The following is a 20453-nucleotide window of genomic DNA, read 5'->3' on the forward strand; positions in this document are numbered from 1 at the left end:
ATAGAGGGACTTTTACCCGTCCACAGCTGATGGCAGAAAGAGTCTCACCATAATGAAGAAAAATCCCCTGACATATAGGAAACATTTTTCAGAGCGTTAGTGAGAATTTGTCAATGACTACTCTGTATAGACGCTTGCATTAGTATAAATACAGAAGCCACATTTCGAAAACCTCAGAAGCGTCAGAAACAGGGCAAGTAGGTTAAAGTTTGCTGGAAAGTGTATTCTTCACTCGTGAGGATAATCAAGTAATCAGTGTGAGAAGTTGCAGCTTTCTAAACATCCCATAAACACCCACCCACCAATTAATTTTCTTTTTCAACAGAAACACAAAATTGGCAGTGTGAGGCTGCGTGCGGCGAAATTTTGCGAACTCCTACGTGTTATCGGCGTGCGGCGAAATTTTGCGAACTCCTACGTGTTATCGGTGTGAACCTAATCATAACATCTAGGTCTTCTTCAGAGTATAAGAGTAGTGAGGGACCTCATTAAAACTTAAGGAACAAGGCAAGACTTGCTAACACATTACACTGACTCTAAGACCTGGGAAGTCATGAAGACCATCTTGCTCTTACTTCTGACCAGCAAGATAGTTGCGTCGGCACATTTGAACACAAAGCAACATCTACTACGGGAAATCATGAATAGTGTGGACAGCTTCCCAACAGAAAAGGTGAGACATTCATTGAATTGACCATTTGCATTTCCATTTAAGGCAATCAGCAGATGCTCTTATTCAGAACAACTTACAAAAGTGCTTCACCTTTAGCTAGTTTGTATAGGCTAGAATCCAAAACTGACATCTCAAGCTAAGATGCTGATAAATGACCAGTCAGTATGGATTCCTAGATACACAATACTCAACATACACTAAACTTTACCTGAATGGCAAACAAATCATAAGACATAAGTACAATTGTAAGCCGTGCTAAACTACTATAAAACGTACGTAACTTCTATATACCTTACTATAAAAATCTGTAAACGTTTGGAATAAATTGATATAATTGTACAGTCATTTGTTGGTCACCCAAGGTAAAAACCACTGTAAATGCACCTTCAACTTTGCAGTACTGATCATAAGGTCCAATTATGAACCTTAAATAGGTTAAATAGTACAAGGCATTCATTCAGTCCTGGTGTTAGGGCTGGGCGTAGGGATGCAATTCAACTCAACCAAGGCAATGCATTGTGTTACAACTATGTTCCCTAATTACATGCACTCAAGGGTGTGTCTTCAGAGCACCACCCAGTGACTAGAAGGTACAGTTTGGTACTTTTTTCAGTGTGATACAGCCAAGCCTTAACTGTGCATAATATTCCCCAGGTTAAAAACGACTGGGTGGCAGAAGCAGTGACACCAAAGACCTGCACTGTAAGTTACATCAAGATATAAACTGACTTAATCACATAACTCTACACTCCATATTGAACCATGTTGGTCAAAGAGGTGTATTTGCAATGGATATTGTAGATGGGTGTGAACTTTTTAAAACTGGAATGAACCTTAAAGACATTATATGTCCAAATGTTTGTGGACACCTCTTCTAATAAATGCATTCAGCTACTTTGAGCTGCTGTGGATTTTCTGTAGAGACGAATTACCAACAGAACGGGACTCTCTGGAGTAGATGGTCAGGTGTGGGGTAGAGGGGTATAAAGTCAGCCCAGCATTGAGCTGTGGAATGATGGCGCTTCATCCATAACTTTTGGGATGAGGTAGGGTGTTGGGGTGGTGATCATGGAGCAATGCTTCAAAATCTAGCAGAAGGCCTTTCTTGACAGTCACTTCAACAAAGACAGGATAAACTGATTTGAAAAGAAACAATGAATAAGTAAGTGAGTATTGTGCTGTCTAAACAATTTCTCTAATACAAAATATAGTGTATAGAAAACACTTTACTGTAGAGAAAACACATGTTTACAGCAGATGTAAAGAACCTTTTAAAGGTCTAAAGAACCTTGGTGTAAAGAACTTGAACCATTAAGAGTATAAAAACAGCCACTTCCATTACTCAGCAATAATACTCTGTCAATTCTTTTTAGCACAAGAACCTCTGCAAAGCAGGGAAGGTACTAGAGGAAATTAAAGTGCACAACCTTGGCCTAAAGGATGAGGAGTGGAGGTTGCCTAGGTTGTTATCATCCTACAGTGTGAGTAACGGAATTACCTACTGCATCCACATGTAGAATAAAGTTACATTTTGTAAAAACTGAACTAAGTAATGGGTTTTACTTAATATGTTTACTTGATTTGAGCAGTATATGGTTGCTGTTGGAGAAAAACCTCTGACACACTTACAAATACCATTGTGGTTGTGTTCATTTTTATTTATTTTTTTGCTGTAATTTGAATCTGGCACTTTACATTGTGTCCAAATTCCATGATGAACGGACCAAAAGAAATGCTCCAAAATTACCCTTCTCCTGTTAAGCTGCCACTTTGTAGACCAAAGGATTTTATGTGACAGCAACGATATACAAATAATTAATGAACAGTGTAACTGGAGAACCTCCAGACCTTTTGTTTATTGTCCTCAAGTGTAACATTTTTGTTTTATTTGCAGAATGAAAACTGCACAAAACCTGAAGTTCATACTACAGTTCCACTTCCCCAACTTTTGAAAGATATACACTACTGTGCCCTGAAGGAACACTCTTCACTAGCTCACTGATTCCTCTTCAAAGCCTTCCAAGTCCTGCATATTATATTATATATTTTATAATATATTTTATATTCATGATCTAAGCATTGTATTATATTATATTATTATATTATTTATGTATTATATTATATTATATTATTATATTTGTTCATAAATCACCAGATTATTTATTAGTAAAGTATTTGTGGGGAAAGAAAGTGTAGAATGTAATGTGCATTATTCATTAAACTACATTTTTTTATATCAATATATTTGCAATTGCATTGTATTTATTACATGTATTTGCATAATGACGAGATGTAAACATGAATCGATGTGTAAATAATTTAATAAATTAAGGAGTATACAGTGTACAGCACAGTAAATGTAAACATTCTGATGTAAAATAAAGGTCACATTGTTTGAATGCAGTGCGGTATGCATGTGGTAGCTCATAAAATGCAAAATACAGTTAGCCAGTGTTAAATGGCACTACCAGAGTGGGAGGGGTGAGGTAAAACAGCATGCAGGTTCTCTAATCCCCCCAACCCCCCAACCCTACAAAATTAGGTTAGTTGCACACAGTAAATACACAAAGTAAAAGACTACAATGTTACTGCAAACTGACAATAGTACAAGCATCAAGCATGTGATTCATATATAAAGCAGCTTGCTCAGGCTAATCAGTTTGGGCATCTGACTCATAATATCCTGCGCCTGAGGTCTACGGGTGTCCTGCACTGCACTGACAGCTATGCAAAAACCAACGCTCAAGTAACAGCTCAAGTTTTGCGACAAAAGATGAACTTAGTCTTTTGCTCAAAGAAAGAAATTTTTGCTGAAATGAATCAGTGTTTTTAGAACAACAGTAAAGAACCAGGTAACATCATCACTCCTGCATATGTACACCGGATCACGTACGCTTGTTTCTTCAACAAATTTATCCCTTTAATCAATATGCGCTCATCTTTACATAATTAACATCAACTCATTCCTAAATCTCACAAAAGGACCAGCCTGGACTGCAATCAGAGACAGGGATGAAGCTCACTGCAGAAGGGAGTCGATCACTGTATCAGGCCTAGACGAGCGCTTCCTTTAAAAACAGAGGAAATATTAAATTAGCACATAACTTCAGCTCACGTTTCAAAGATTCTTGCTGTGACACAAAATCTACATTTTTGCCATTTTCCCACATGATTTCAACATAAACTGAATCATAAAAATGCCCAAAAAATCTTTTTACACTGACTTCTGAGACATTCATAGTGCTACGGTTGCATGTACCAGTGAGCCATTACACTAAAAAAAAAAAAAAAAAAAAAAACACTAACAGGTGAATATCACTGATTACCTGCTTACAATGCCATCTCCAGTCAAGGGGTGGGATGAACACCTATTGGCCATACCATTAACATCACCTCCTTGTTTCTACATTAATTGTCAATTATATCAGCTCCACTTACCAAATAGGAGCACTTCATAGTTCTATAATTCCAGATTTTAGTCAGTCTGTTTCTCTGCATACTTTGTTAACCTCCTTTCACCCTCTTTTCCAATGGTCGGGACCACACAGGTCCACCACACAGCAGCTGTTATTTGAGTGGTGGGTCATTTTCAGCACCACAATGACATTGACGTGGTGGTGTGTTAATGTGTGCTGCTCTGGTATGGGTTTAGAAACAGCAGTGCTGCTGGAGTGACAAGAGTCCACCAAACATAAATATCCAGACAACAGCATCCTGTGACCACTGATGCTGAGTACCAGAGGATGACCAACACAAACTGTGTAGCAACAGATGAGCTTCTGCCTCTGACTTTACATCTGCAAAGTGGATCAACTAGGTAGGGATAACAGAATGGACAGTGAGTGGACCACATTGTCTGTGTGTGAGGGGGAACCACACAATACTAGGATAGTGAGTTTAAAGTTATGGCTGAACTGTTTAGTGGAAAAATGCAGTAGCTAAAAAGAGACAGCTGACCTACGGTTAGTCTTTGGCCTGGACTTGCCACCCTTCGAGGTCCTGGGCCTCTCCAGCTTCATCAGAGACTGGCGCATGCTCTCCTCCGTGTAGGCAAGGTACACGTGAGAAAGGTCCACCTCAAACGGCTGAATCAAACAGAGGATAATAACTTGGTAAAGGTTATGGGACACATTTTAATGAGCACATTATAAGAAAATATAAGAGAAATAAAACATATAGTACCACCCTGTGACACTTACATCCTTTTCCTTCTTGTCCGGCACAGGGGTTTGTTTTCTCATGTTGTTGCCTGTATAGGCCACACATTTCTGAAAAAAAGCAAGAAATTCTTGCTCAGACACACAAATATTCTACTCATTCTGTTTAAAAATCATATTAGGAATTCAATTTGATTCAGCAAAAGAAGATAAGGATAAGGAATAATAAGGAATGGTTAAAAATGAGCATCACATTAATATGTTAAATGTTTGCATTTTAATGCAAATATAATTTATTAGAACATAAATATCATACAACATTAAAAATACACTATTTAAATAAAAACTATGCTTTATAATGTCCTAATCCAATGCTCTAGCCACAAGCTAATATATTAGCCCAAAAACGATACTAGCCACAAGTTAACATAATATTCAGAATACAGCTACACGATATACAATGCACTGTAACAGTACATCCCAAATAGACAGACAGTCAGATAGCTAGTTAGACAGATAGATCCACTCACCAGCTGCCATTCACCAATGTCTTCATTCCAGTGTACATAATTCTCAATCATTTCCTATAGCACAAACGTCTTATTAGATATTCCAGTCAGTATGAAATGAAGTATAAACTATAAAACAGGGATCCAATGTAGAATCTTTAGTCTTTGTTTGTACCAGAAACACACCTGGTATTCCTGAGGGATGAAGTTGTCAATGATGAGCATCTGCAGGCGGAGTTCTCGGCTGAGTTGGCGGATGTTCTCTAGAAGGCCCTCAATCTCCCTGTGATGCTCCTGTTGCAGGTCTGCCATCTGGAACAGAGGAGATGATCTTTAACCTCCTCATCACAGCTGCCACAGGACTCCAAGAGAACGGCTAAGTCTGTTTTGCTTGCTTAGTTCATTAATTCATTTGTTCGTCCACTTTCAAACACAACACAGTATATTTCATGTTTACAATGACCATAACACTGACTTTATCAACATGTCAAGTCATTGCACAATTGGACAAACTGTATTACATATGGCAACTAGAACTGTGTCAAAAATGTCAAATTACTATTTTCATAAGTAATAAAAGCATATAATTTGAATACATAAGAGTAGTTGAGATAAATGTTTTGATTTATTGATGACTGATATAAATTAATAAGTATGTACCAAGCAAGTAATCAGCAATTATTCATAATCAATAAGGATGCATTCATATTATATATCATTGTTTAAATATGTGCAAGTCTAAATACTCTGACAGAAAAGCATTTGAACATACCTCTGACTTAGCTGCCATCAGCATGGTCCAGACCTTCTTTAATTTCTTGGTTTTGCCTTGGGCCTCCTCCTGCAAACTGGTGTATTTCTCCTCAATGTCCAAGCGTTCTTGCTATTTTGAGCCACAGTAGAAATGCAAGAACAGCACACTCAGTTGTTTGGAAAAGCTCAAAGCAAAGCTCAACTCATGAGCAATGAAAATGATGAAGTTCAGAAATTCCCTTTAGCAATGTCTGGCATCCCTAATGCATTCTGGTGCACTCCTAAACTTAAATATAGTTGTTATTCCTGAGGAGCTACTGCTTTTATACTAATATTTTGACATATTTGTTAAAAATCTGTTGTTTATCCAATCAAAAGATAAATGTGTATGAAATTTGACCAACATCACTTTTTGAGACAAAAGGATTTTCAAACAGAATCATTTGCTCCATAATAGAGTAGGGTGCTTGGACCCCAAAGATTGCTACTTGTAATTGTTTTGAAATTTGTAGGTCGCTAATCAGTTTTGGAAGAAAACAAAATGGAAGCTGTCTGGGTTCCAAACAATGATCATTTAGACATCATAACCTTATTTCACCCTTCATTAGAGAGCTATTGATTTACTTTTCAGCGCACTGCATTTCACTGAAAGGTACGAAATTTGAATGTATGAGGCTTTATGCTTTACCTGACCTGAACCCATACAGGACTCAAGTAGTGCAGTAGTGGTTGGTGTTAAACATAGTGCAATAAGAATGGCTACCTCCTTCTCCTCCAGTTCTTTGCGGAGCTGCTCAGCTCTTTTCCGTCGTTCCTCCAGTTCATTGTTAGACTCCTCCAGAAGTTTCTCTTGCTCTTCAGCCTTGGCCAGCAAGTCGACACCTCCTACAATAACCTTCTTCTCCAGAGCAGATAGCTTCTCTAATAATAAGTGGTGTTCTTGTCTGGAAACAAAGAGAAATCGTTAAAGTACAGCCACTAAAGAAAAGCTAAATCACAGAGGAGTGTTAAGCAGACTTCAGGGGTCTCTTTGATATTTAAAGGGTTAAAAGGATAAAAGGGTTGTAGGTTTTCATGAAAAAACAAAGCAAGAGCTCACACGTGGTATCAGCCTGAATATCAGCCTGAATTTTCTGGAGTAGATTTGATGCAGTAGATTTATTTTTTTGCATTTTAAGAATGATGTCACTATACCTTAACATATGTATCTCTCACACTCTCTTTCACTCTAGTCTATAAGTCACAGTGATTGTGTAGAGGATTTGGGTCATTTCCAGGTTTTAAATGTCTAAAAATATGTTGGAATAGGTTTGGGCTTTGGGGAGAGAGGAGCTTTTAGTAGCTCGTGTTTCCCTGACTCACTGTGCTTTCAGTAGGTCTTTTTCTCTTTTCTCCAGCTCTGCCCGTGCTTTGTTTCTCTCCTCCTCCTCCATGTCTAGTTTGGCTTCCAGGGCCTTGCGTTCCTCTTCAATTTTTGCCTGCATTTCCACCATCTTGTCTGGTGACATCTTCTTCTTCCCTGTTTCCAGTGGGGCACAATTATTTCATTAGTGAGGCTATTCGAAGGCAAAAGCTGACATTATGGGTATAGGAAATCTACAACCTACAATCAGATTATAGCTATATGTACAACTTGCACTGTTAATGTGACCTTAGCACTACTGACTCAGGGGTATTGAGAATGTAGCATCTTAAACTGGCAAACAGAAGGTTCCATCAAAATAAAACATTTTTGGACTACTGATAAGGCTTACAACTAGGCGATTGGTCTGCATGTGTACTTGCTTTAGTGCTTTGCAACAGTCTGACTTAGGAGAGATCACATTTACAGAGCATTCAGTTAAAAGGGGGAAAGGAGGTTGGGCTGCTAAAGAGACTATCCCACCAACCTCTTTGATCTTGAATTTTAGGAAGAAAAGCATTTCAGATGGTCGTCACAATGCATTGAAGGAAGAGAAAAACAGAAGGACACACCACATCATTACAAATGATCTCAAAAAAAGAGGGGAGTGCTGATTCAGAGAAAAAAATAAATAACCCCCCATAAGCAAAAACAAATAGGCCAATGAAAATTATGAGTCAGCAGGAAAGACAAACGGCAGACATAAGAAAGGGGAGTCAGTGACAAAGAGAATATGACATGCGACATGGAAAACCTGATTAGAATGGACTAATCAGATAGAGGTTACTCTCTTAGACAGCTAAAGCCATATTTGGACATCCTGTCTGGACGCCAGAAAGTGATTTCTATCTATATCTGAGGGTTCCGAATTTTACTCATCCAGTGTTCTATGAAAGCTTGTACATGCCTACCTGTTTTACATGGTTACAGTTAATGTGCAGTTGTGATCATTAATTGCAAAAAAAAAAAAATGCTTGGACCCCCTAAGTATAAATTATAATTTTATTTTTGCGTTAAACACTTGGCATGCAATCACAAGCTGCAGAGCTGGCACAAGTGAATTTGTGAAGAACATCCTTTGTATGTGAATAGGCTTTGTTATGATATTTAAATAAGCTATATGATTTATGCAGTTCAGTTCGGGTAAGTTTTAGGGCATTTTTTTAAATCACATGCAAATGTTAGGACAGTCCTGGTCAAAACTTGGTTATTTTAATATTTAATAGTGGACATTTACAGTGCACCTAGAATACAGAGTCTGCCAAATCTAAATCTACAACAAGGGTTTTGATTGTCCTTTCTAGCATTCCCATATGCCGCTCTTTTGGAGGGTTTTATTGGATTTCCAGACTTAAACTCCAATTTTCAGTGTGCTAAGCACCTGCTTAGAGGAGCCCATGGCTGCTGATTGGTGGCACAAAGTTTGAGGAGTCAGAGGAATTAAAAAGCTTTGAAATCTGCATCACCTTGCCTTTCCTAACAATGAGAATGAACAAGCCATAGCCCTAACAAGCTAATGAAGGTCTGAGACTCTGATAAACTCAAGCTCAAATCTCCTGGGGTGGCCAGACCTTTGCATGGTGCTCCTTTCTTTCCTTTTACTCTAAATTGGTACAAAACAAAAATCTACCACTTATCTCGCTTAAAATGCTGAAAATAATGTTTCATCTTTAACTGTATGTTCCTTCTATGTACTTTCATCTTTCAGTTCATGTTCCACTCTGGGATGTGGGAAGTATGGGAATCTATCTGCTCTGTAAAGCTCCAAATAGGCAACAGAACATTGCCGGCCTAAGCACGGTAAGAGTCTTCCTACTTGCGGTTTTCTTTGCACTCTGGTGGATGTGCGTAAAAGGTGTGCAATTTTACAAGGCCAATGGCGTGACTGTGTGGTAATGGTGTGATCTGCACGTCCAAAGATCTGCTCTTGAGGAGACTGTTAGGGTCTGTGTGGCGAGAAGGATAGAGGGGATTAAGGGTCTGTGTAGGTGATCAGGGGAGCTGGAGTGACACTGGGACTGTAAGTGTAAGGTGAGAGATGGAGAGAAAGTGGGATTGCTGGTTATTGGACACTGATCCCACTCACTAGTCTGAGTTTTCCCCTCAGAGCACTGCACTACAGAGCAGACAGAGCCTGAATTACCGCTGCTGCCACTGTCTGCAACACAGAGAGAAAGAGAAGCTGCAAAAGCAAAGAGCAGAAGAAGAGAATGAGGGATAGAGAGAGCGAGAAAGCACAGAACAGAGCCAGGATGGAGGCGCCCACAGAAACAAATTCGTTAATGGCTTAACGGATGTGGCATACTCTATGAATTGACGTGAAGCAGTTTCAGCGTCTCTCTCCCTTTCTCTCATATACACACATACACACACACACACACACACACACACACGTCATTAACTTGTGGGCGCTTGATGCAGATTATCTTTTTAATCTCGGCCAGCAACAGAAAATAAAGGCACAACACTTTCAATCTTACTGTAACTGACATATATGCATTATGCCAGAAAGTACTTTAGGGCTTAGTTGAAGACCCTCTAGCAAACAAAGTCATGTTTCACTTGTTTGAAGTGGAATAAATTAATAAATACTGTTATTTATAATAATAGATACTGTTTGACAGCTAGACAGTTGCCAGGTATTCTGGCTGTATTGGCTTCAAAAACTACAAGTGAAAACTTGGTACAAAAATGATACTAAAGCAGTGATGGAAAGAACGCTAAAGAACATTAATGACACCATCCACCACTTACTCAGACGTTATTAAAAATTATTAAGCAAAAACAGTATTTTCAGGAATCCCCCTGAAGTCGAAGTGCCACTTCACTTGGTTTGGTGTGAGTAAGAGCATACATGTGAAACATGTTTCCCTGCCATAGACCACATCACACCACAACACTGAATCACAGATGCATACTGCTAGGAAACTACTGATACTGTCTGCTTCTCAGAAGAAAAACAATTGTGATGATGATGATGATGATGATGGTGATGATGGGAGATTCTAACCTCGCCGTTTTCGGGGCCTCTCTCCACCAATTCCAGCCTCATCCTCGCCTTCATCCATTTCTTCGGAGCCGCTACCCTCAGAACCAGAGATTTCCTCACCTGCAGGAAGAAATGTTTTACCAAACATATTTAAAGATCTTTTTTCACTTATTTTTAAAAGAACTAGTAACAATAAAAAGTAGTTTGAGCTTGGCCACCATATATAATACATACATAATACCTTCCTGTGTAAAAGGTATATGTGTTGTTTATATTGGTAAAACATCTCTGTATCCCGTATCACAGATCATAGAAGTTCTATTGTCATTTTAAGGAAGCTGGTTAGTCATTCCATGTCTACATTGTTTCCCCAGTATTAGGCATTTTCAACATACTGACAGAGCAGCTCAGTGGTCTAATGAGCTACCACTATGGTGAATTTGAATCCTGTGCCATACTGCTTTGCCATCAGCGGCTAGAGTCTGAGAGGGCACAATTGGCTGTGCTCTCTCCAGGTGGGTAGATGTTTCTCTCATCAGTCTTAAGCAATGTTGGCCGCTAGGGGGAGCTATGAATGGGTGTGTTATTTGGCAATACCACAGGGGGAGAAGGTATTCTATATTCTGTGTAGGTTCTGATTTCAAATATTTGTCTAGATTTAATTAAAAGGTCACAGCTGTAAATTTTAGATGTGTAGCTCCCCTATTGATTGACTATAAAACTCTTTTTGTTGTTGAGCAGATAATGTTAAAAATGGGTGCTGCATCCATTTTATTGGTTGTCTTATTAACTTCCTGGTCTTTGTGTATGTAAATAACAATACAATCAGCATTCTCTTCAACCCTAATAAATGCCCATGAGCCAAAATGCATTGGTTTTAAGTTTTGCTTGTTTTACTCTTTTCAAAAGACAAGCACCAAACACTAAGCTTGATGTAGGACTGCTTAAAAAGTATGACCTTATGGACAGCCCTGTTGCTCCTCTGAACTTTACAAACTAGATGCCAAACCTAAACTAATATAAATTGTGATTAAGGATTCCAGTCCAATAAACTGGTTATAACTACAATTAGTTGCCTGTGCATGCAGGTGATGAGCATAATGTCACTGTTGCAAAAACTGTCTTCTCTCCAGAATGTTAACTTTGCAGGAGAAGGAAAAAAAAACTGAAACAAAGTTTTTCTCCTTTTTCTACAACATATCTACTAAAAAGATCAATGTTACATAAAAACTGATGTTAAGCATCTAAAGTAAGTATGCCAGTATCAGGTATAAGTTCTCCAATTTCTGGTTATGCATGCCCTTGTCTAAAAGACAGCACCAATCCGGTCAGGTAAAGCACCAGTCTCCTAAAATCCTGTCCACAGGTCCAAATCTGTGTGTGCCTGGTTAAACAGGCATGATTGAACACTGCGACACTTTGCTGAAATAGGTGCCCATGAACTCCAGCTGACATATTCAGCAGATTTGTCGAAGAGTGGGCTAAAATGGCTTAAATGGCCAAAAGACTGATATAATCCTTGCCTGACAAGATTGGCCCTGTTATTAAGTGGGCCCTAGAATGGAAAACTGTATTTATATTGCCATAGTGGAAAAATTAGGGTTCTGTACATGGAAGTGACATATTGTGAACCTAATACACTGTTGTGAACTCTTTCAAAAGCAAAGCCCACATAAGTAAAATAGAGCTGTAATTATTTTTAAATGCAACAGCCCCCAAAACTTACAAACACCCAGCCCACTAGACAAAACCTTTTGAGGCCAAATGCAAAGGCTATTTTATGAGAAAATTAATGAATAAGTTAATGCTATGCCGACCAGAGCAGGCGCCACTGTGGTGACCTTGCCCATATATGGCTCTCGTGTTCTCTTTCATTCTAGCGAATGAAAAGGCAAATAGCTACAATCGGCAGACCAGCTGCAATGTCTTCAGCTAGCTAACAGCACACCACACAGACTGGACACGGAGATTATCCTAAAAAGACCAGCAAAACTATCGGTTAAGACTTGTGAATAATTACAAAAAAAACTGTTTTAAGCTATGCTATAAGTCACATACTTAATATTTATACATAAAAGAGTTAAAATACTTAATACATGCACTCTTTGGCACCTTTATCAGCACGTCTTAGAAACGAAATGATGCATTTGACTATTTTTTTTTTTTTTCAAGTCGGAATGTACCTTCTTCCAGCTTCCTCTTGAGTTCTTCAATTTCCTTCTGAAACTGGCGCAGTAGTGCATCTTTGGGGTCCTCATTGATCCTGGCCTTATTCTTGATGTTCTTTGCGCGGTTAGCATAGCGCAAGGTGCTAATGGTCTCATCATAGTTGTAGTCTGCTGGACCAATGTTTGCACACTGAAAGAGAAGCATCAGTTGATCATGAGCTGTGGCGCAGATGACATTTCAAGTTCTGCTGAATTCATTTAATGCTGTGACCATCTCACAGTAGATCAAAACAGTAGTGATGCCTACAAAACGAAAGTTTAATTAACAAGATGTGTCAGCATCAGCAGGCCAGACACTTGGGAATCTGAGTTCTATACTTGTCCATACCATCATGGTTTTAGAGTTTCCTCCCAGAGAGTCTTGCAGAAGGCGGGTGAGCTTGGAGTTCCTGTAGGGCACGTGTGTGCTTTTTCCATCCACTAAAGCAGAAATGACATTGCCCAGGGTGGACAGGGAAAGGTTGATCTTTGTGGCCTCTTTTAGACGTTGTCCAGTGGCACCGGTCTTCCCCTGCCTCTCAGATCCCTGAGCAGCAACAAAAATACATTACCTCACATAGGACTGCTAAAAGGAGAACAAAAACATCACAGTTTTGAGTATTCTGCTCCGGGACTTGAGCTCCTCACCGCAAGGTCCACCAAGTGCAATTTGCCCATGCGCACATGCTGGTTTCCATCAATGCCTTTCTCACTGCACTCAATGGTGATGGTGAAGATGGCGTGAGAGCGGGAGCTGTGCTCATTCATATTGGTAGCACCCACAGAACCTATAAAAAAAGGACCATGTTTACAGTTTACAATGTAAATGATAATCCGGAAATCTTTAGGTCATAATTTGTAAACTAAAATTAAATGTTTGCTGTGTAAATTCTGTAACAGCTCAGTAGTCAATCAGGCTTTTCCTCAGGTGACTCAGGTTACTTACATGTGAAGATGTGTGCAGTACATTTTGCTCATGACATTTTGGACAGTGGAAATTGATTATTGTAGGTACTGTAGGCACCACAGGATTGATTCTCAGCGCCAGCATAAGGTTTGATGTTACAATTGCCATTATTTTATTTATTTATTATTTTTTACAGGTTTATCAAATATAAAGTAACTACAAAAATCAATACGATATACAGCTTAACCAGGGCTGCAGGACTGCATTAAACAAGCGCATAATTCTCAGTTCACACAAATATTAATATCAGCTTACGGTTCTTGTGGCCGAGAGTCATAATTCTATCCATGTCATCTGCATTGTTCACAACATAGCCAGAAAGGTCCTTGATGTAGACTCCCACATCTGGCCTCTCTTTCACCTGGTTTTAAGAATATACAATATATAAACACATGCAAGCAGAAGAATTACAACCATATGAATAGCATAAATACATTCAGAAAAGCAAAGGAAAAAAACAGTAGATAAGTTAAAGGCATGGTACAGAAACTGCTGAGTGTCTGCATTTTATCGAGTCATCAAGTTATTTCTGCCGTTTCCTGATTTTTACACATAATAGTTAATCACTGAATCAGTTCTTGGAATGAGTCATTTTATCTAATGATGAGCTCCAAAAAAGTAAGTCAAGTCTTTAAACAAACATTTGCACTGTCGACAGGCAAGTTTATAGCTGCAAGGATGTTGCAAAATCCATCCGTTTCTCACCTCCAATCTCTGCATCTGGTCCTTTCCTAACAAGTCCCTGACTTCCTCATTGTAGATTTCCAAGTATGAAACTCTTACTAAAAACCTGTAATGGAAAAAAAAGGTTATTTCCTCAAAATCAGACGTGAAAGGTTAACTTTGCATATCTGTGACTATTTACATACAGCGCAAAAACCACTCATATTAGCATTATCTGACAATCAGAATCACTTTATTTTTCATGTACTTTCATCATACTTGGGTGCGATGGAAGAATCCTGTTCAGAGCTGACTAATGTGTGCTAATGCAAGGTAGCTAATTCAGTTCAAACTACATAGTTAAGTTCAAAGGACATGCAAATGATGTATTTAATTGCACACTGCACAAAGCCATCTTGAACTGTACTAATACAGATACTAAAGCCTTTGACAGTAGGGGTGTAACAGAATGTGTATTCACTTCGAACTTAAGAACTGTACATGGTACAGACGTCACGTTCATCACAGGTGGTACACACAAAGGACAAAGATTGACAAACTTAAAGTGAAACCAAATTTCACAGGTGCGAGTTGAACCTGGAAACCTTAAGCTGTAAGGTGTTAGCAAGTAAAATCTGGATTAGCATGGCATTGTGGGAACTGTAGTGGATTTAAGGGTATCGCTATAGTGATGGTAGTTTTACTGTTTCTCTCCCGTCCCCTCCCCTGAGAGTTTTCTCATTATTTTAATATAAAACATATTGATATTATGTTTTACGCAAATGTCTTTAAAGGAACATTTTAGAAAGATATGCAAAAATCTCTTGAATACCCATAGACCCCAGAGGGCTATTTTAATTAGAACACACTGCTTAAAATAAGCATCTAAAAGTAGGTCATAATGCACAAACTACTCACAACCCCACAGGAAGAAACATGACATCACAAAGCGAGAGTGGGTGCTGTTACAGTCTATTCTTCCCCCCTGCCCCACACACATCCCGATATCCGATCAACCGCTTCAGACTGTCATCAGATTGGTGTTTATGCTATTTATGGGTAAACTTGGGTTTAGTATTGAGGAGATATTGTTTAACACACACTTAGCATGTGCTTAAAAGGCACAAGGGCGGGACGTTGTCTTCAAAGCTAAACATTGTGCTCACCTCGTGTCTCCCTCTGCTTTAGCAATGTGGCCAAAGATGTGAGCAAATGAATTTGGTATGATCCCTCTGAGCTCAGGTACTGCTCTTACTCCCTCCATGGTGAAGGTCTTTCCTGTTCCTGTCTGACCATAAGCAAATATAGTTCCTGGAAGGAAACACAATCCACATGTTACTTTCAATGTCAGCATTATTTTTTTTCATGGTCTTAAACTTTCATGCAAAATCTCAAGTGCCTGAGTCACATTTTAAAATACTAAGCTCAGTAACAATGTCCAAACCCACTAGATCTTGCATTGACACTCTAAATAAATTCTAAGCTCCAATATGTCTTAACTAGAGGTGTAACGTTACACAGTTCTGTTCACATCAGTGTTTGGACCTGCTGGTTTGGTACAATGGGAAAAAAAATGCCCCAAAAAAACAAATGCATAAGAGCGAAACTGTCCGAAACTGTGCCCTATTTACTATATAGTGCACTACATTGGGGTTCTGCCAATTTGTGTCTGAAAATGTAGTGCAGAATTTTCAGTGCACTGTAACAATCCCACAATGCAAACAGTGTACACTAAACAGATATGTAATACCCATAATCCATCATATTGTTTGGTCTGAAGATCTGTGCACAGCTTCCCTGAGGAAGACTTACGCTCAGTCTGTTTATGTGATGCACTCTGCTGTCACACAGCAGTGAGCTCACACACATCACAACATGTCCGAACAGCAGCAGTGCACCGAATGAAACTCCCACCTGTGAAATTTAGTTCTGCCTATATTTGCACATAAATAGGCTTCACATAGCATTCTTCTGATGCTTCGGTGCAAATATAAGCATCATTCAACTTCTACTCCTATCACACTGCAATTTACTGCAGCTTCCTTCCCTCCAATGCACCCGGCTCAATTCGGCTCATCTGAATCGGGTATGTTACAGCCAGGGGAATGAGGCTCAGGACTGCAACCGAAAACACCAGCCCAAAGACTTTACTTACCGTTGTACCCTTCCAATACAGAATCAATAATGGGCCGGGCTGTTAAATTGTAGACATCTAGCTGTTTGCTGTCGGGACAAAACACTGTGTCGAATGTGAAGGTCTTTGGTGGCTCGTTGGGCGTCTCATGTTTGTTCACCGTGATGGTTCCTCGCATTTCGTCCACAATGACCGACTGCTTGTATCCCATCATTTTTTCTTTTTGGTTGAGGGGTCGACATCGCACCACCACCTTGACAGTATCGCTGACCTCAGCCTTTTCAGGTTTATCAAGCTTGTTGCTCTGGAAGAGAATTTGGCACAGGGCGAGTTAACATGGGCCACAGCAAAAACAGCATCACTCGCAGCATTACACGCTTAGTATCACATGAAATACATTCAATAATCAACACATAACTATCTGTTTAAAATCATCATCTGTATCTGAAGAAAACTGAAATAAAAATATCAAATATGCTTAGATTTGGCTGCTTTTTAGATTTTTTTGATGATGCATTTATTGAACTGCAGAGAAGAATGTTTACGTGGTTTTGGACTATAAATGTTTTATTCGTTTTATTCACCATACTGAAATGAATGTTATATTGCGCTGGGATAGGACTGGGCGATATGGTAAAAAATCTACATCATGATATTTAAAGACATTTTCACGATAAACAATATTTATAGCGATACATGTGATCACAGGCAAAAGACATCAGTAGTAACAGATTCTTAAAAGCTACTATACAAAATTATCCTCCCATATTGAGAACAGGGACTATTTTCAAAATCTGCTGCATCCACTAAAACCAGTCTAATTACACTGTTTGTAATGAAACTTGCGATTCATCAGCGTTCTTTAAGCACTGACGATAACCTAGATATGCTTAGAAAAGCATACTGAGCATCACGATAAGACAATTTATCATAATACGATAAAATATTGTCGTATTGCCCAGCTCTACTCTGGGATGTTAATTCAGGTAGATTTTCTGTCATTTCTTTTTATAAATGTGTATGTATCAACATCAGCAGACAAAAAAATAAAAATACACACACAGGAAACTTGCACTGACCCATAATACAAAAGATACAGTATCTTGCTGTATTAATTTTAATACATGATTCTGACAAAGAAAATGACAGAAAAAACAGCAGTTGTAGGACGGGTACCATTATGCCCCTCCTTAATAGTGATCTAATAATTTAACCAAAAACGAAAAAGATTGAAAATGAGCTGTTTTCAACTGGTAAACATCACTAAAATTAGCATCTAAAAGTAGGTTATCATGCTCAAATTATTCACTACCCCACAGGGAGAAACACACAGCAACATGACACCACATACTGAGAGTGCAGACTGCAGTTTTTGCCTATTCTAATTTCCCCTCTGATATCCGATCAAGCGTTTCTGCTGATTTTAGATTGTTATCAGATTAGTTTTTATGCTATTTCTGGGACTAGCCTACATCTCCCAGCAGTCCTCACTCTAAACCTAAACATATCCACAGCATGTCAAAGTCAAACACCACCACTGCCTCCTTGCTCCTTACTCTGGGTTTTAGAGCAAATTTGACAACGCTCCAAGTCAGCGAAGGTCCTTTACTGTAAATATCATTAAACTTTAATAACTTTGCAAGATACATGATATGTCACTATATTTTTTTGTTTTCATCTGATAAATTGGTATAGACTAAATGTGTGTGTGTGTGTGTGTGTGTGTGTGTGTGTGTGTTCACTACCACAGATGGGTTAAATGCGGAGGACACATTTCGCTGTACACTGTACAGTGACAAATACGTGCACCTTTACCTTTAAAATAAAAGATACACAAATGTAAGAAGGTATGGCTGCGTTTTTTCATATTACCCCTTCCCCTTAAATAATATCAGAACCGTAATGAGCTGCAACAGCTGTTTTTGAGCAGAAAATATATGAGGGAATCCAAAGGGCTGATACAGTTTGGGGAACTCCTCCCTTACCCATCAGGTTTAACAGGTACATTTGAGCATGGACTTCACCAAATTGCCTCCAGAAACAGAGCTGAACAACATTAAACTGAGGGTTTTGCCCAGACAGTGTCAGGGCATGGATTCATTAAAGGTGCATTTACACTATGTGGACAAAAGCTTTGGGATTGTACCACATGTAGAGGCTTTGTGCTAGATTTTGGAGCACTGCTGTGAGGATTTGATTACCTTCAGTAACAAAAAAAAAAAGCTTACGGTTATGTTAGTGAGGTCAGGATGTTGGATGATCACCATCTCACCCCAGCCAACTCATCCCAAAAGCACTGGATGAATCACCATCACTCCAGAGAACACAGCTCCTCTGCTCCACAGCTCAGTGCTGGGGGGCTTTATACCCCTTAAGCCCACGTCTGACATTAGGCATAGTGTCCTATTCTACTGGCAATTTGTCTCTACAGTCAGGGGGTGTCCACAAAGGTGTGTGTGTGTGTGTGTGTGTGTGTGTGTGTGTGTGTATGCAGTTAGAGGTCCCTGCCGGTGTTCTGCCGAGTTGTGTTGATATGTGCGGCTTACCCGCTCTGCGCATGCGCACTCCCATAATTGTTATTGTGGGTTTTTATGTGTGTTTTTCAAAATAATATATATTTTTTAAACCTTGGCTTAATGGTATTATTTGGTATTGTTTTACTATTATAACTAAACAATTCCTATCAGCTCAATCTTTAATGACAACCTCTTCTTTGCCCGCCGATGCAGTGATTTAGGCTATCCAAATGTCCTGTGATTATACATGGGAGCAGCATAACGTTATTCAGGCAGCTGCACCTATGAATATATAGCTAGCGAAGTTAGCTATATACACAACATGGTAGGACGCTTCGACAAGAAAAGCCCAAATCGACAGAATACCGGCTAACCCAGTGTCAGTCAGTTAGCTACTAGCTCGCTAGCTAGCTGCACCGCTAGCACAGCTACAGTTAGTTGTCCAGACAACCATTGGTATTTGGCTAGCAGGGTTAGCTAGCGCTAGCTAGCTCGTACCCGCCCTTATCCCTTCTCAGATGCGATGTCAGGGCACACTTTAAGTGTTGACAATTAAAGCCACAAAAAGAAAAGGCTTACGACGTCTTACTGCACATCCCCTAGGCCATTATAACCGTGTAAAACATCCCCCACCCCGAGAAACCCTGGCTATATCGATAGCAGGCTAGCCCAGCTAACAGGCAAACATTGACCAGAATGGCGAGAGGAACCTCAGGAAGCTCAATGGAAACAGAAGGATTTTGTAGCCTACCGGCATCTTTATCCTGTAGTGTGCTGCCTTTACACCGCTGAAGAAAAATGTCTCGATTCCCGACGGGTAAACAATATGTCTGAGGTCATCCGCTGTTATCCGTCCATGCTCAGACGCCCATCCCCAAACCGTGCCGTCAGACCGGGATACTCTGAGGCTGCGCAGAGCGCCCGGATCTGGAGAGCCAGGCTGGAGGATGGAGATCTGCCCTCACTGGAGAACATCATCCTTACACTTTCAGATGCTTTTGATTATGCTTGAAAGGACGATTTTAATATATATTGATTTATGTCATATTCCAGAGATATTAAATAGCTCATGCTCTGAATATTTTCTTGTTTGATTTTGCTGCTGTAAAAACTGACTTTCCCTGTGGGATAAATAAAGTGATCTATCTATCTATCTATCTATCTATCTATCTATCAGGAGGCCAGGTGGTGGTTTAACAGCTCAGGCACACGTACTAAACTTGGGCATTAAAGGGAAATGTTACTGAGGTTTTAAAATGTGATGATAATTCAGCCCTTGGGATGCAATCAGAGTAATTCAGTTCATTTGGTTTTACAAGAGTTTGTTGTAGAGATTTCACGATAAACAATATTTCTTCACAGTGGTGGTGATAGGGACCAGGGGTCGCAAGGCGTACAACACAAATCTAATCTAAAATATTTTATTATTTTATATAACATTTGATAACGTTTTATAATGTTTTTTTAAAACATGTCTTAGTAA

The 20453-nt window shown here is 39.3% G+C and overlaps 1 protein-coding gene across 2 annotated transcripts; it reads right to left on the bottom strand.

Annotated features, from left to right (window-relative positions):
- Nucleotides 1-2976: 2976 nt before the first annotated feature.
- On the bottom strand, nucleotides 2977-19918 carry kif3a (kinesin family member 3A). 2 transcript variants are annotated; one of them, XM_072668243.1, is made up of 17 exons: nucleotides 19722-19918; nucleotides 16476-16758; nucleotides 15487-15631; nucleotides 14363-14447; nucleotides 13913-14018; nucleotides 13339-13478; nucleotides 13040-13237; nucleotides 12667-12841; nucleotides 10505-10603; nucleotides 7455-7611; nucleotides 6856-7036; nucleotides 6112-6222; nucleotides 5526-5651; nucleotides 5361-5414; nucleotides 4873-4941; nucleotides 4635-4758; nucleotides 2977-3741 (listed from the first exon to the last, which is right to left on the bottom strand). In XM_072668243.1, the coding sequence occupies exons 1-17, from the start codon at nucleotides 19725-19727 to the stop codon at nucleotides 3713-3715; spliced, it is 2088 nt and encodes a 695-aa protein (XP_072524344.1). In that variant the 5' UTR covers nucleotides 19728-19918; the 3' UTR covers nucleotides 2977-3712. The 2 variants fall into 2 exon arrangements, with proteins under 2 accessions (XP_072524344.1, XP_072524343.1); XM_072668242.1 differs by having other exon boundaries at nucleotides 4631-4758.
- Between the last annotated feature and the right edge of the window lie 535 nt (nucleotides 19919-20453).

Source organism: Salminus brasiliensis, chromosome 2, assembly GCF_030463535.1.
Source record: "Salminus brasiliensis chromosome 2, fSalBra1.hap2, whole genome shotgun sequence".
Lineage (NCBI taxonomy): Eukaryota > Metazoa > Chordata > Actinopteri > Characiformes > Bryconidae > Salminus > Salminus brasiliensis.